At 34.2% G+C, this 18,187-nt stretch overlaps 1 protein-coding gene across 1 annotated transcript in view; it reads right to left on the bottom strand.

Annotated features, from left to right (window-relative positions):
• Positions 1-12,868, bottom strand: part of gmps (guanine monophosphate synthase) — a 37,343-nt gene extending 24,475 nt beyond the window's left edge. Inside the window, exons 1-7 of the mRNA XM_056478244.1 lie at positions 12,664-12,868; positions 8,823-9,001; positions 5,709-5,823; positions 3,670-3,767; positions 3,461-3,564; positions 3,129-3,322; positions 996-1,161 (exon numbers count right to left, since the gene is read on the bottom strand). Of these exons, the coding sequence (XP_056334219.1) occupies positions 996-1,161; positions 3,129-3,322; positions 3,461-3,564; positions 3,670-3,767; positions 5,709-5,823; positions 8,823-9,001; positions 12,664-12,690 (883 nt within the window). The 5' untranslated portion in view covers positions 12,691-12,868. The remainder of the gene's footprint in view (positions 1-995; positions 1,162-3,128; positions 3,323-3,460; positions 3,565-3,669; positions 3,768-5,708; positions 5,824-8,822; positions 9,002-12,663) is intronic.
• Between the last annotated feature and the right edge of the window lie 5,319 nt (positions 12,869-18,187).

The following is an 18,187-nucleotide window of genomic DNA, read 5'->3' as shown; positions in this document are numbered from 1 at the left end:
TAATACTGTATACCACGATAAAAGCTTCAGAGAGTAATCACACCACGTCAATTTGATACTGGCAGAAGCCTACACGCATATACAGTTGAAGTCAGAATTATTAGCCCCCTTTTGAATTTTTTTTTCTTTTTTAAATATTTCCCGAATTATGTTTAACAGAGCAAGGGAATTTTCACAGTATGTCTGATTTTGTTTTTCTTCTGGAGAAAGTCTTATTTGTTTTATTTTGGCTAAAATAAAAGCAGTTTTTAATTTTTTATGAACCATTTTAGGGTCAAAATTATTAGCCCCTTTAAGCTATTTTTTTGACTGTCTACAGAACAAACCATCGTTATACAATAACTTGCCTAACTATCCTAACCTGCGTAGTTAACCTAATAAACCTAGTTAAGCCTTTGTCACTTTAAGCTGTAAAGAAGTGTCATGAAAAATATCTAGTCAAATATTATTTACTGTCATCATGGCAAAGATAAAATAAATCAGTTATTAGAAATGAGTTATTAAACTATTATGTTTAGAAATGTGTGGAAGAAATCTTCTGTTAAACAGAAATTGGGCGAAAAATGAACAAGGGGGCTAATAATTAAGGGAGGCTAATTATTCTGACTTCAACTGTGTATTAGTGCTGTCAAACGATTCATTGCAATTATCACATCCAAAAAAGTTTATATTTACAAAATGTTTGCTCATACTGTTTAAATTGTGTAATTAAATATATGGACGACTATATTGTATACAATTATATTTATAATTATTTAAAGAAAAACTTTATCTTGTATGAAATTTATCGTGATTAACTGTTTGACAGCACTATTATATTTACAAATTCAAATACACAGCATAATAACTTTATAATAACTTCATTAAAAATAAGCAATCAAGTTACAATATTAATGAATGATTGAAAACAAAATACAAACAAATAATAAATGATTTGTGCTAAACTTCAGTGACAGAAATATGAAAAAAAAAAAAAATCTTAATCTGAATGATACCTTTGAGTTTAATGCCGAGTTTAGTCAGTGCTTCCTCAACACTCTGACTCTCTCTCTTTCTCATGAAGCCATTGTCGATGTGAACGGCAATCACTTGCTCCTGATTGAGGGCTTTGTTCAGCAGGGCAGTGCAAACAGTGGAATCCACACCGCCACTCAATAAAACCTGCACAAACACACACACAACTGATTCAAGACTCACATTAAACAAGACATACAATAAACCTAAATGTTCAAACACACATACATACACAAAATAACAACATGATCGTGTTTTTTTGTAGATACATATTACTATATTATTAACACTACAGTATGTTCATTAATAGATTATAAATCCAGTAACTCTTAGTTCATGCTCTAGAGAGAAGACCCACTTTGCAGAAGAGCAGAGAGGAAATCACCTTGCTTTAGGAAACAGCACTAACTAATTGGAAATTTTAATTGGTTCCCTTCACACACACACACACACCTCACCCAAGCACTGCCTGAAGCAAAAGCAATTATTAGGAAATTAGACAAATTAGAGCATTATGGTACTAATCACATATGTGCCTTCAAACAAACAAAAGGTCTCTTAATTGATCAAAGAAGATCAATAGAGGACAGAGTCCACAATAACAGAAACATTCACCACCCATACTTTTAAAAGAGGAGCGTAATTAAAAACAAGAAAACAAAACAAAATAAGCCTGAAAACTGGTTAACAGCACATTTCATTACTATATATTAGTGAACTGTAAAGAATGCAACCCTAACAATTGACATTTTACAGCAAGATGTGAGTAATAGATATTCCTTCATAATATACATTGTTGTTATAATGTGATAATAATAGTAAAAAAAATGACTAAATGCATTGTCCGTTTTTATCTAAACTGTATTTGTTTGCAATGATTACAGATTCAGTTTGAAAGAGATGTTGTATGCTTGCATGTATGTGTGTGATTATCTGCCAAAGTGCTTGATTTCTTCATTACCATGATACAAAAAAAAACTATTATCGTCAGTGATTGTAGGTCTACTACATATCGCAGTGGTTTGTAATTAATCATTGATTTAACAAGAAAAAACTGTTTCTTTATGTGCCTCCCATAAGCACACCCTCTGACTTCAGCACATAAGACAATGTAGTCAACATGCATCTCCAAAAGCAGGCAGAGTGAACATGCTGGTTTTCTAGTCTCAAAATCAGTATTCACTTCAGTATGGATGCTGAAAAATGACCAAGCAATCAAGCTATGACACAAAGACAGTTACTCCACTCTGTTTCAAGTGGTTTTGTTCTCCTGATTGTTCTTGATAAAACTATACCGGTGGAGCAAAGTGGTGGTCATTTTTCTTTTTTTTTACATTGTCAAAATGTCTGATTTGTTTTATGTAAAAGTAAAACACTGCTGTTCACTTTCACAAATTGTAGTGATGTTGTATTTTCCCTGAAACATGGAACAATACACTGGTAGTAAAATGTTTTTAAATATTGAATTGCATATGAAATATTGCATTACTTGTTAAGTGACCACTTTTTTTCCTACCAAATAATTTTAGTTCCTGATAAAGAAACACTAAATCATTCATTTATTCAACTGCAGTGATTATGAATGTTTCCCAAAGCATGCACACATCCACCATCGGTCCACAAAGATGACTATACTTTCCAGAAAATCTATTACATGTGCCATGTCTCAAAACATTATAAACATGCATTTAAGTTCCTCCCATTCTACAAGAAATCCTTTACATTTTAAAATATTAACAGGACTAAATAAGCATAAAACTATTTATTTTACTGAGCAACATACTGCTAATAAACAGATCTATAGCATTAAACATGACAAACAAAACAACTCTTTTTAATTATTACTATAAACTATAACTATAGAGAGTATTTTGTTTTTGAGCAACAACCTAATCCTAAAACTGATTTAAAATGACATCAACAATGTTCACTCCAAGCAAATACATCAGGGCTAAAACAGTTGGCCTCTTTAGTCAACTAATAAAACATTATTATACAGTTGGACATATTACATCCAGTAAAAACTTCAGTCTCACTCCAAGTAACCACAAAACATATGAGCAGAGCCACATATTCAATCATTTTAAATGATGAAGGAGCTTTCCGTTACTCACCAGGACTTTCGATTTGTCCACCTTCTCTTGGATCTCTCTGATGCAGCTGATCTGACGGTTCTGGACAGTGAAGTTACTGCTGCAGCCTGCAATCTCAAACAGGAAGTTGCGCAGCATGTCCATTCCTTTCTCTGTCAGATCAACCTCTGGATGAAACTGAGTGCCATAAAGTTTCTTCTGTTCATTAGCGATGCCTGAGTCAAACAGAGATGGGGAAACATGTTAAATCGCAAACAGCCAGACAAAACACCCAGCACCTGTTACGCTTTTTTTTTTTTTACAGTATAAAGCATGTCTAGGAAAGCATTACTCCTTTATTTCCATATGCACACCTGCAACTATGTTTCCGGACTGTGCAACAATTTTGAATCCATCTGCTACTTTGTCGACACTGTCTCCATGTGTCAGTAGAACGTGCTCCTCCTTTTGTAGCCCCCTTAAAACATAAAAAGGCGTTGAGCACAACATTTCTTTGAGAAAGTTTAGAAATGAACAATAGATGATAACCAAAAAAATGCTAAGATAATAAAAGGACTCGTACCTAAAGAGCGAGCAGGAATTGTCCAACGCAATGTTGAAAACCCCATCCTCCCTCACACTCTTCCTGTGCACCGTACCGCCAAACACTTTATTCATCATCTGGAAAACACAAAAACAGTTTAGTGTTTTCAATAGTATTTTAGATGTTTAGAAAATAGCCTATGTAAAATATTAACATCAAATTAATAAAACAATCAGCAAATGAGAAATAACAGGAAAAATAGATAAAAACAGACAATATCTCAAAAAAAAAAATCATAATTACAAGATTAAAACCATTTAAATTTAAATAAGGCAAATGCTTTGATTAAACACTAATGGTGTACATATATTTTGCGGTTAGTTTAGACATTCATCCTCTTCGAACATATATTAAAGTTTTTCTGAATCATTTAGATTAAAAAATCTATTATTTACTTTTTTCTCTGTCTTTAATAAAAGAATAATGCAAAAAAAATGCATACAAGCTTTAGAAAGTAAAAGAATCCTGCACAGTTAGGAGATTTAGGCCGCATTTACACTGCACTGTTCAAGTGACTCAATTCCGATTTTTTTCTCCCATGTGGCACAGATCGGATATGGCCCATGTACGTGTAAGCAGGAACAAATCACATGGATTCCGATTTACTCAAATCAGATTCAAGCCTTGTTCATATGTGGAAATTTATACGATATGATCAGATCTGTGCCCTCTTGTCTGCAGAGTAAGCAGGTAGATCGGATTTTCGCCTCATTAAAAACCATAGCGAATGACGTCAACTCTGACACTTACTTTTCAGACTTTAGCAGAGTCCCAAACCTTAAATCTCATATACAAGAACTAAAACAGCTTTTATATTGTCATAAAGCACAGGTATTTAAGCATGTTAACGAGAGCGAGAGAGCGCAATGTCCGCCACATAACCAATATAAACTAATATAAAACTAGTGTATCCATCACGTGTATACTGGTTTAAAAAAGCCTATATATCAAAAGACAATGGACAAATGAGAACCTTTCTGTCATAAACTATAGTAAAACAGCTTGTCAAAAGCTGCGAACACATTGCGTACAGAAAAGAGCACTCTTTAATTATCAGCTGTTAGTAAGCACCCGCTCTTTTTTCCTAGTCATTGCACCTTTGCCGTGTGCTGTGTAAATGCAGACGATCGGAGGTCATCAAAAAAATCGGATACAGTGACAAAATCGGAATTGACCATGAAGAGCTGCAGTGTAAATGCAGCCTTAGAAACCCGGGGTGGACAACCTTTTTAAGCCCCAAAAAGGCGTGTCTCTGTGGGTCTGCAAAGCAAGTGAGATTGTCTGGAGGAGTGCTGACAGGTCTCGCGCACACAGATCAAAACCGGTAAACACGAGAAGATTTTCCACTACCTAAATTATCATGGATGTTTGGTTATTTTGGGCGGATACAAAAAAAAAAAAAAAAAAAAAAAAAAAAGTGTAAAAGCATGTTAATAATAGTAAAAAAATAAATAAAATAAAAAATAACAAGTCTTTAAATATACTTGTTTGGACGTTAATGTACCTGAGCAGCCTGTCTAAGTAAAGTCTATGTGTGGTCACTTACCAAAAATTATGAAATATTGCATATTTGTTATTAAAGAATTTCAGCTTTTTTTCATTTACAGTTTGAGTAAGTTGGACTTTTAGTATGCTTTTTAGTTTTAATCTAGTTTTAAAATAAAAGATTTCTAAAGAACTAGTTGAAGTACATTAGGATTTTATATATCTTATTTTTAAGTTAAGAGTTTGTGTTATACTACAGTAATAGAACTTGGCAAAAGTAACATTAAATATATTTATATAAAAAAAGTTTTTATATAACAGTTTAAAAATTAGCTTTGCAACCACAGGAACAAAACAATAAAATAAACGGTTATTATACTGTAATAAACGTGTTAATGTTCACCCCTCCAACAAATTTAGCCTTGTAGACATCAAAAAACAAAAACTTATTTTCATTATTATTGAATTATTATTATGAATAATATTATCTACACTGTAATTATTTATTAATAATAATAATAATAATTTCTCACCTGCATTCCATAGCAGATTCCAAGAACTGGTTTTCCGATGGTGAAAATGGCAGGATCAAACCAGGGTGCGTCTTCGGCATAGACAGAGTTCGGCCCTCCAGATATTATAATGGCTCTAATGATGGAGACAATAATTTGATATACACATTATAAACCAATTTACATTAACCAAAATAGAATTAAATAAAAACTCAAGAGGCTGGGAAAGATTTAAAGTGTCTGTCTGTCTGTCAAGCCTGGGAAAGTTAATGCAAAGGCCAAATGATGTGGCTCATTTTTCTCTTCGGCTTGTGGATTTTCTTTCTTTCTATCAGTCACATTCCAAGTCTCAATGTCTATTGCTTTGGGAAAACAGCTTTGTTTTCTTTTATGTCCTCATAGGTGGAAAACACTGAACTCAAACTCACACAGTGTTCTCTCAAGGACAGACTAACTAACAACATAAAGCAATATGTTCTCACCAACTGGTCTCTTACAAATTTCAAGTACAGCTTTAAGTTTTGCAAAACAAGCAGCCTGGATGATCATACTGAAACAGTAACAAAACCATTTGAAAGAAAGCAATTCTCTTCATTAAGCTTCAGTGAAAATACTATATCTGAATGAATTTGATCAGATCCATAAAATCATCATTTACAACACCTAAAGACCTCAAAGCCTCCTCACAATAAATTACTTTTACTCAAATGCATTACTATGAGCTGCACATGCATTTACAACTTGTCTAATCCTGTACTGCGTAGAAAAAAATACTGATATATCTCTAAATTCACCCAACTCCTAATCTGTGCAAGCATTTGATGAAAAGCTTCAAGCAATGATCATTGGAGCCAATCATAGTCCTCCCTGTTGAGCATGTGAACAATGACCAATCAGTGATGTTCAAGAATCCACTCAGCAGTACTCAAACTAGACAACCAGAAAATGCTGGTTCTGTCACTTTTTTTTTTTTTTTGCAATTCAGTACCAATAGGGTATATGCTGAAGTATGCTAATAGGACTTTTAATTTGAGTAACCTGGGTTAAGCGCTTCAGGTGAACAATATGCCATTGCAAAACTGGTGCGTTTAAGCTCAGTTTTCTTTAAAAATCAGCGATCTCCACAGGCTGAGAGATATTTGATATAAAGTGGGTCTCAGATTGTACAAGAAGCACTGCATTAAATTACATTTTTCCCCGCCATGCCTTCATAAAATGAGCATTTATTTTACCCCAGTATAATTAATGGAGCTTCTGCGCTAGCCTGCCGATTCTGACAGGAGCGTGTGCGAGTAAACAGCTTTTTGTCTCGTTTTATGTTTGAGCAACTAAATGAATGCCAAAGTCTGTTTAACTGATTGTATTTTAATTACATTACAACATCGATGCTTTAAAAGGAAATGTATAAAATGGAAAAAACTCACAATAACAGGTCAGCGGAAGTTTATCAGTATGGGAATAACACTGGCTCGGCATTTACCCTATTGGAACCAAAATCTGTACTTTTGACATCCAAAATTCCAAACCATTATGACTTTTCTTTTCTGTTGAACGCAAAAGAAGATATTTTGGAAAAAGTTTTTTGGAAACAGGTAGCCACTGACATCCACAGTAGAAAAAAATATATGTATTATAAAAGTCAATGGCTGTTGGTTTCAAAAGAAAAAAAAGTGAAGGAAGAGTAAATGATGACTTCAAGAATGTGCATCAAATCACATTATTTACACTTTGCTAAAGAACAAATTACAATCTAAATCGTGCTCCAAACTAAGCACTCCCATAAAGGTGTAGAGACAGAAAAGTGGAAGGGTCTCCATGGTCACAATAAAGCAACTGAAAACCAGGTGAAAAGGGTAATGGGTCTCGAATGACCATGTGTGATAAGATTTTAATAAACCAAGAGCGTAACTTGGCCAAAGAAAGAAAATGCACATATAGGTTAATCATTCTGGTGTCTTCGGCTTTTAAAGGACTATGGTAGACAAGGGCGATAAATTGATTTTATTGATTAACTTAACTGTTAAGTTCACATCGATTTGTTTGAATGAAAATCAGTTTTCACCCTAATACATGACGCTACCCTCTGGGCTCCTGTGGTTTCCCTCAAATTCCCATAGAAAAACACAAACAACAAGCAGCGAGAAGAGGTGAACTCGGATTAATGTTGCTCTCCTTGAAATTATTTTTTAAAAATAATAAAAAATGAAAAACATAAACAGCAAAAAAAAACTGCTTAACCCAGGGCTCGCAGTGAAATATTTACAGCGAGATGTGCATTTAAAACTGCGTGCCACACCTTGCATTTCTCACAGTGAGAAGTAATGAATAAGACAATAAAGGGAGAAGACGCACATAAGAAAGGAACTGTTACCTATAGAATAGATATATACAATGAAAAAATCTATGGCTGTTACTGATCGAATTTTGAAATCCAACATTGCTGTTTCTGGATAAATGACATGACCCAGTTGCAAACACGTTCATTACTGTAAATATCAACACTACCAAAACTCACTCAGTGCACCAGACTAATCTACAAGATGCAGAGACCCCAGGCAAATAACAGCAATAAAATGCAAGCCACTACCACTATGTGAGTAATTTATATGAACTGATATAGCACAAAATAAAAATGAATAAACCACAATGCATGGTCAGTGAAAAACAATCATCTTGAAAAGGTCCCATTTATTTAACAATCGTTATGAGTTTACTTTCACTGTAATTATAAAATAGTGTAATTTATATTATTATTGATACAGTCTTGTATGCAATAAAGCTTATAAATTTTTATCTTTAAAATGACAGCTTTTTTTCTTTAGCATTTTTACATCCTATAATTAATTATAATTATGATAAGGTTATATAGGTCAATAACCTTCAACTCATTTTTTTGTGGGAAAAAAAAATTAAACGTAAATCATTTTTTGTTTTTTTTGGTGAAAAAAAATAAATAAATCAGGGATTCTTTAAAAAGGTCATATCACCCAGCCCTAGTTTAAGGCATTGGATTCACTGAGATTTGGGTCAGATTCTAAAGCCAGTTTGTTTTCGTGCCAAACCTTTTTGCTTTGCAACTTCCCTGGTACTTTTTAAACAGCACCTACAGACAGTGCTGAGCACCAACAGGCTCACCTGAAACCCTGTTCTCTGATGGCGAAGGCGGGTGTCTCCAAAGGCAGAATCTCAGACTGGACAAACATCTCTCGTACCCGTCTGTCAATCACTTTGCCATACTGTGCTCCTGCATCCAGGATCACCACAGCACCCTCATAAGAACATAAACCATCTTTAGTCTCTCCGACGATGTCCAGCTGCAGATACACACAAAGACACAAAACAAATGAACACACATGACCTAATTACCCATGTTAAGCAAGTAAAATGGCACTAATTTAATTTGTGATGCATTTAAAGGAGCATGTGACTGGAGAGTAAAGATGTGCTGTTGCTGATAAATGCAGTCACATGAGTCCCAGGAAACTGATGTCCTGTGTGGTGCTTATAATCATTACAGCCTGACTGACCCTACAACATTGTATGTGTGTGCGTGTGTGTAGAGAGAGAATTAATGTATTTTTAATCAGTGATTTAATCATTTAATACAATTTGAATGCCATATTTAGTAGTAGCAACTAATAATTTAATAGCCTGCTATCTAGATATTGTTTTGGAACTGCTCATTAATCCTACATTGGTCACACTTTAAAAAAATGTTTCATTAATTAATGCATTTACTAAGCTAAACTAATTATGAACAATACTTGTACATCATTTATGTTATATTATATTATAATACACAGGCCTGGGCAATTAATCAAAGTAACTGAAATCAACATTCAGAACCTATAATCGATCTAATTTTTTTTTTTCCAATTACTTTCCCTGCCACGTGTGGATTCATGTGACCCCGCTCTGGTAAGGCTGATTTAGACTTTTGCAGCCACATCTGATCTTTGGTCAAGTAGGACCCATTCTTGAGCCTTACTTTGCACTACATTGACAATGATTGGAAGCTGCGCCACAGGTGCATTAAGATGGCATACTTTCCATTACATTAAATCATTATTTAAATTAAAAAAATTTTTTACAGAAGATGCAAGAAATGCACTCTTTAAAATATTATTTACACGATATACAAGAGTTAGTTTATTTAGAAGAGATCCTGCTTATTTTCCACTTTTAACATGAAAAACATTTGGAAACAAGGAAAAAAAGTGACTTTTCATTTTACGCGATGTGTGTTTTAATTTCAGTTGTTCAACGTTGATGTACAATAAATAATCATAGCTAGTAGATAGTATACGTGTTTCCTTCAATGATTTGAAAAGTTATGCACCTTACATTCAAACATCTAAATTGTAGCATGTGCGCATATTTACTGTACAAAACTTGTCAGTGCACAATGAGGGCAAAACAATTAAACAAATAACCAATTATTATTCGTAATCAAGTTAAAACGTTCAATTAATTGAGATTAGGCCTGTCACGATATCTATTTTTTGTCGTACTGCACAAAAATTGCACAAAAATATATTGTGATAAACAGTATTACTGTTGATACTGTCGTATTGACAATAAGACCATTTTATGCCACTAATTATATAAATGGCAGAATGACAATAGTATTATAATGCAAGTACTCTCTTCCAAAGAAAACAATATTTTATTCTTAAGAGTTTTTAATTTTATAGTCATTTTAACAATTTAATAATTAGGCATTGGAATCAGAATGTTAAAACGCATACGAACAATTCCATGCAAATGTCAACCTTGCCATGAAAAAAAGTATGTTTTCACCAAAATACGGAAACGGTTTCTAAGTTTTTTGTGTAAGCAAGTATTTTACAGTACTTCAGAAATATTCCAAAAATGTCTCTGTCAATGTTTTCAAACTATTGTATTTGATTTACCAAAGTCACACAAGTGGCAATTTCCCATCTGTCATCCACAACGGAGAGATGTCACATCCATAACGGCGCTTTTTCCTCATAAATGCAAAAATGTCAAATAAAATAAAAAACAATAATTTTTCTTCTATATTGAGCCGACTCTTATCCTTTTGATTATCCTTATTTCTTTTGGGTTGTGCAGTTTAATTCACAGAATTTCTACAAAGCATGTTGTATACTGGAAACTTGCAGAATTTTTTGGTCACATCCATAACGCATGTTTATTTTCGTCATCTAAAAGTAAAAAAAAAAGTTTACAGATTGATTTTTCTGATCCTTTAACTCTGTGGTTAGTTGTTCTGGAAAATATAATGTTTCAATATAATGTTAACATATACTTTCTCTGTGAATTTATGTGTTGAGTTTTTACTACACATGTCCCATCCATAACGCTGGAAATGCTCATATCCTAAACAAATAAATAATAATAAATGTTAACAGAAAAGGTAAAAAGTAATAGAGGCTACCAAAAATTTGCTACCAGATCTATTTTCCGTTGTTAGAGCCCATGTGAAAATATAATAAAGTAATTTATAGTAAATACTAGTGTATTTTTAAACCATTCAGATACTGACACCTTCAATTGAAAGGTTGCAGAATCAGCTAAAATGTTGCTACAATTGGGTTTTATGTATGGGCGATATATATTGCATCACCAAAAATGACTGAGGTCATGTCCATGTGTTGTGCAATAAGTCGATATATTGATTATTGTGACAGGCCTAATCGAGATTTTGATTTTAGGCCAAATCGCCCAGCCCTAACAATACATTTTACCATGAATTGGAAGACAGAGACTCACTAAAATGTCACTCAGTCTAGATTATATACCAAACACACTATGGAAAAAACTATAAGAACATTTCACTGACATGTTAAAAGACTTTAAGAGCCACAGTGCAACAACATAATACTAATTAGCTATTTAGTATGTTGCATATTAGTAAACGACAAAGTTTTATGCTTAATGTTTACTTTTCATTTTTCTTAAGCATAATCAAATTCTGATCTGTACATCAATCAGAATTAAATCGTACATTTAAAAAAAATGACATTATTAAAATATTAAACACACCCGGCAGACATAAGATAGAAACAGGTGTTTGCTTGTTTTAATGCCATGCAGTCTTTTAAGTCTACTTAGTGCTGGAAATGTCAATGTAAAAATAGCTTTTTAAATAAAAACACTACATATATAGCATCATAATACTAAATACACACACTTCGTAGTAAAGCATTTATTTCTCACTATAGTTTACAAGCACGAAACGCTCCCACGTGGTTTGTGAGTGAACGACACTTTATAGCTGACTCTTTCACAGCAGCGATAATTGAAAACTGTGTGAAAATGCAATAAAGGTCAGTTAATTAACACTTATTGGAGTGCAAATATTAACTAGTACTCATTTAATACGCAACGATTAAACAAACAGCGCACATGACTCTTCATCAACAGTGTGAAATGCACTGGCCTGCTCAGCGTATACAGCTCATAATAGCATGTTACCACAGAGAGCATCACAACTTTTCAGTTTCCCCTACTTTAAAAGTAAAAGGGATAAATACTTTTGCAGTTGTATAAAACACAGCGGCGTGTCAGGGGTGGATGTTCGTTTCAGCCACAGCTCGGAAACCTCATTAGCAATGGCAGCTCAGCATGTCACATCGATCGTGGCTAACTAGCATTAGCTTGAGCGCGCGAGCCCAGCTAACTGAACGCATGAGCGGCGAGAGCCTGTGAGCTTCGCCCGGGGCATGTGATAGATCACCAAACCATAAACCATACCGCGACACCAGCCGGGCAGAGCGCTGTAGGCATGAAAAGGTGCGTAAAAATTCTCTGCATACCATTTATGCGTTTAGAAAAGAAATACAATAACCAGCCAAATCAGTAAAACCCATGTCCACTCTTAAGTTTCCAAGCGCAGTAAGGCCGCGTGGGAACGGGGAGAACCGGCGACACTCACAAGGACGGCCGGGTAGAACATTTCGGCTTCTGTTGGCGCTTAGGCCGGTTTACTCACCTTGCTGTCCCCGTTGCACAACGCCATGAATGTGAGATGTGGAGCGGACAGCCCTGTCTTGCCGTGTTTCTGCTGCGAACGTGTTGAGCGGGTTCTCTCTCTTCCGCGTGATCGCTGACGGTGTTTGTGTGTCACCCACTCTCCTGCTGGCCACTGACTACTGCTCTCTCTACAGCTATCTCTGTCCGCTGCTGCCTGCTGTGTGGCGGCTGATAGGAGGGGTTTGACGTTAAGAGTCAGAGAAAAAGTTTGTGGTGGCTGGGCTGGCAGTGGCCTGGGAAGTCTAATAACCTAATGACTATTCGCTTAGCATTTTAAGCTTATTTGTTTATTTATTTATGTATTTTTAAATGTTTGCTTTTTTCCCTAATATTTATAACTTTGTTTAGAAAACAAAACATGTATTTTGGTAATTAGAACATGCATGACAAAACTTACTTTATGAGAATGAGACCTTTCAGACATTTTTGGAACTCCCATTCCACCAGTAAGAGCTGAGTGTGATGGTTTATTTAGCAGCGTGATAGCATGATTTTGTTTAAAAAATATTGCAATGCACACAACACTATGGGGTTCTTTAAAAGAGGACAAATTATTGGTGCGCATCTCGTTGGCGCTTCTGTGACCAAGACAGCAAGTCTTTGTGATATATCAAGAGCCTTGCTATCAAGGGTAATGTCAGCATACCACCAAGAAGGTTGAACCACATTCAAGTGGAGAAGACATTCTAAAACACTTCATGGTGCGAAAAAAAAAAAGCTTAACATGGCTTAATGTACCTAAACTTCAACCAGAGAAACTCCAATTTCTGTCAAACTTTACTTGTAATTAACCCCAACTACTCAAAAAAAAAAAAAAAAAAAAAAAAACAAGTCCAAATCCATAGATAAAGGGAAAAAAAACATCACGTTAAGCGTTTTCTCCCCATTGAAGTCTATTATAAGGACAAAGCTTAACATGGCTTAATGTACCTTAATAACAAGCAGAGAAAATCAATTTTCTATCAAATTTTACTTGTGATTAGCACTAACTACTAGCAAAAGAATGGTTTCCACAGCTAAAGTAAACAACAAGCATTTTTCCCTGTTGTGGGGACGTCAATGTCATGCACAAGCACATTCGTTTGACAGCAAGGGTTAATCTATTATAAGTAAAATTAGATTTTATGAACAGCCTTTTTAACATTTGGTTTCCCATAGTTGTTGTAAAGTTACGTAAGCCATTTTTTATTATTATAGGCTTCAATGGGGAAGACAACACTTAATGTGATGTTTTTCACTTTATCTATGCAATTAGGGCCTGTTCTTTTGACAATGGTTAGTGTTATTCACAAGTAAAGTTTGACAAATTTGGGTTTCCTTGGTCAATGTTAAGCCACATTAAGCTGTTTCCTTATAATGGTCTTCTATAGGGAGAATGCTTAAAGTGATATTGTTTATGAGTATATTTTTATAGAAAATTTTATTGTCTCCAAATGTTGAACAACATTAAGCACTTAAAATGGACTTCAATTGGGATAAAACGCTTAACGTGACATTGTTCACTTCATCCACAGAATCAGGGCATGATCTTTTGCTTGCAATTAGTGTTAATTACAAGTAAAATTTTTCATAGATTTTTGGTGTGCCCCAGTTGTTGAGGTACGTTAAGCCATGTTAAGCTTTTTCCTTTTATAATGGACTTAAAACGCATAACGTGAAAATTTTCACTCACTAAAATTAGAGTTCATTCTTTTGACATCAGAAAGTGTGTGTCATTAGTTAAATTTGATAGAAATTTGATTTTCCCTACTTGTTGTTAAGGTACATTAAGCCACGTTAAGATTTTTCCTTATAATAGACTTCAATAGGAGAAGAAAATGCTTAACGTGATGTTTTTCACTTTATCTATTTGGGACTGGGACTCTCTTTTTACAGTAGTTGGGGTTAATTACAAGTACCGTTTGACAGAAATTTGGGTTTCTCTGGTTGATATTTAGGTATATTAAGCCACGTTAAGCTTTTTACATGTTAAGCGTTTTTAGAATGTCCCAAGAGGAGAAACTGTGGACACAAGTGGAAGATGTCTGAAATGGATGTCTGGGTGCTAACCCGGATTGTACTCAAAAAAACATAAAACCACAGCTGCCCAACTCACTGCAAAGTTAAATGTTCACCTTAAGTCTTCTGTTTCCATCAAAACTGTTTGTCAGGAGCTCGACAGGTCTCAATATACATGGCAGGGCTGTATATTGTTGGTTCCAATGGTGCTAGCTGTGAGCAATGAGAAACATGTATTGTTCTTTGATGAGTCAACCTTCACTGTCTTTCCCACATCCAGGAGAGTTACGGTGTGGAGAAGCCCCAAAGAAGTGTACCACCCAGACTGTTGAATGCCCAGATTGAAGCATGGAGGTAGATCGGTGATGGTTTGGGCTGCAATATCATGGTATTCCCTAGGCCCAATACTTGTGCTAGATGGGCACATCACTGCCAAAGACTACCCAACAATTCTGGCAGACCATGTGCACCCAATGGATCAAACATTGTATCATGAAGGCAGTGCTATGTATCAGGATGATAGCGTAGAAATAATACCTTATTTTCAGACGAACTAATAGTCACAATAAAAAGGAAATTTCAAAATAAATTGTCTTGCACCCTAAGTTATTTTTACTGGGCTTAAACACAAAAAAATCCTAATTATTCATAGATTTAAGTATTTATAGCTCTTTAATTTGTATTTAAATGCAATCTGTGGTTGCAAAGAATGTTCTATGATTGTAAAAGGCCATGTTTCAATGTGTAAAAGCTGAAAACAAAATAAAATAAAAACACTGTGAGAAAATAAATAATACTAGTATTTTCACCAGCTAAAGCTATGTCAAAATCTCCCAGACACTTCAAGAACCTGCCAGCAAAGCTGCAGTACTAAATAACGTTTCTGGCACCTGTGTAAAAAGGCTGTAAAGTGAGGATGCTTTCAATAAATGCATGAATAACGTTTTAAATTAATTAATTCATTAACTTCCTTCAACTGTTCTGACATATGTTTTTACGCAGTGTTTTACGCATTTCCAGCCACAACCTATTACTGGGAAACTTTTTAAATAACTTCTAATAACTGAACTAAATCAACATTTGGTGTGACTACCAATTTTTCTTTGATGTATTTCAGGTATTTGCAGCAGTAGTGGTAGTAGCAGTTGTTGTTCTGGTAGTTTGTATTTATTTTGCCCTTTAAAGCCTACAATATAAACAGCTTAGCACGTGAGTAAAATGAATTGAACTGGTTCAAATAAAGTTAAATAAAATAAAAAATCTTATAAGAGAGTCACTATAGCAATTAAACAAACATTAAACGAATATCCAGATATGATTTTGACTTTGCACCTCCACATAATATGACAGGGATTCTCCTGGATTGTTCTAGGCACTCCCCAAATTCAGATTTGATGTATTCAAATCTTAAAATAGAATTTGGCAGTCTCTCGGTTCTCTTTGTCAGCTGTGTACAATTATGTCTTGGTTTGGGGAAGAAGAAAAAAAAAAAACAGGAAAAATTACTGCTTAAATGAATGCAGACTGTGACTTTGGCTACTAATGAAAAAAACACACTCACGCGTCTGATCACATGTCTTTATTCAACATCCTCTGTCACATGCAAACCTTTTTACAGATTCTGCATGGCTTCACACACACTGGCCATAAAGTCATTGATTATCTCTGGAGAAAGCAAACAGTGGATGTCTTTTACAGTCAAAGCAAAAAATGGCTCATAAAAAGGAACACAAACCAAACAATATTTATGTTTTTTTTATCATTATACTAATGTAACACACAGGCATATAAACACTGTTACATTATGCGGATATCATATAAATAAAGTCAGAAGACAATATTAATTTTAGCTTATTTAATTCTTTACCGCTTTCAATTATGTCTATTAAATAATTACACACATGTAATTAGCCCAGTAATGCATCTGTGGCCTTTTGAAAATGGGACATTCAGGCTGTGGTCATGTGTGCTTTACTTTATGAGACGTTTTTTGAGAAAATTTGGTCTGCTGTTTAGAAAGTCATTACATTTTAATATAAATATTATATGACACACTGACTGGGAGGTGGACAGTGATTTATTTATACATGCATACCACCTTTAAATACTTGTTACATTATATGTAACATTTGAAGAGTTTAGATGCAAAAACTTCTGAATGCTATCTGAAATTTTCCTCTAAAATGAGTATTTTTATCAGGCTCCTGTGTGTATGTTCAGCGATATCACTTTTATGGCAAAGAATAAGTCCTTTTCCTGGTCTTTCAAGTGAAATATCTCAACAAGCTGAGAAAAATGTTCTTTCTCAATGGAAATTTCAGACAGAACTTAGATGTTTTTGCGTCTAAACTCTTCATTTACAGAACATTGAAAACCTTCAAAAAAGTTGCATGCGTATAATACATTTTTAATCATGTGTATTTGTTTATTGCTTACAATTTTGTGTTGTCCTCGAAGTCCTCGTATAGGTTTGGAATCATTTCTTCACAGGTCTTGGATCTGATTGAGATGCTCTGCACAATCTCTCTAAGCCTCTGGATGAGCATCCCAAAGTGGAAAAAGAAGAAAGAAAGAATAATTATTGAAGCTGCTGTTTATAATATTTCAAACAATATATATTAATGTTAGTGTGAAAGAATGCATTTGAAGAGATACATTCTGGTGACCCCAATAAAGAAGGTAAATAGCTGAAAAAAGTAAGTGAATGTTTGAAATGTGCTGTGTTAAACTGCAAAATAAGTTTAATTTCAAATAATTCAAATTATTTTTTATTTGAAAATAGTTTCTGTTAATTTATTGACAAATTATTTTAGTTTTTCTTTATTAGGTTAGTCATGGTCATGTTAATAATGTTGTCACAGGTCATTTCCATTCTTTTTTCAGTAAATGGAATAAAGAATACACTATATGAAACAAAACTATTTGTACTCTTAGGACAAGTAGGGGGATTCACACAAACTAAGAAAGTCAAAAATGTTAGTTTGCTAGCCTATTTCTAACATAATAATAATATTTCTTCATTACTCCATGTCTCTTGGAAACATTGTGTGTTTCAAATTGTGCTTCATTGAGGTGAGTGGGCTTGACTCTTCTCTCTTATGCATCTGACACTTTATATAAACTCCATCTTACAAGAACTCAATAATGAAAATCATGTTTATTATAAATGTACAACAGTCATGTTGCACTGCTTGCTTCAACCTTTATTAACTCTTGCACAATATTATCCTTAAATACCTCTTTTGCACAATATTCACCTTTAATACCTCTCTTGCACAAGATCGTGGTGTTCACTGGCTGCTTCACGTGCACACGTGTCAAGCAACTGAAGCAGAGCTTGAAGGTAAACAAACAGCAGTTTATCATAAGCATTTTATTTATCATTTCTTTTCAACAGTTGGCATTAACAGGGAACATAAAAACGTTATCTGACTAACATCTAGCAGCTAAACGTGTCTGGAAAAATATTCAAAGGCTTTTATTTT

This window comes from Danio aesculapii, chromosome 18, assembly GCF_903798145.1.
Source record: "Danio aesculapii chromosome 18, fDanAes4.1, whole genome shotgun sequence".
Lineage (NCBI taxonomy): Eukaryota > Metazoa > Chordata > Actinopteri > Cypriniformes > Danionidae > Danio > Danio aesculapii.
The sequence above is the reverse complement of the archived record's forward strand: the minus strand, read 5'-3'. Positions and strand labels throughout refer to the sequence as shown.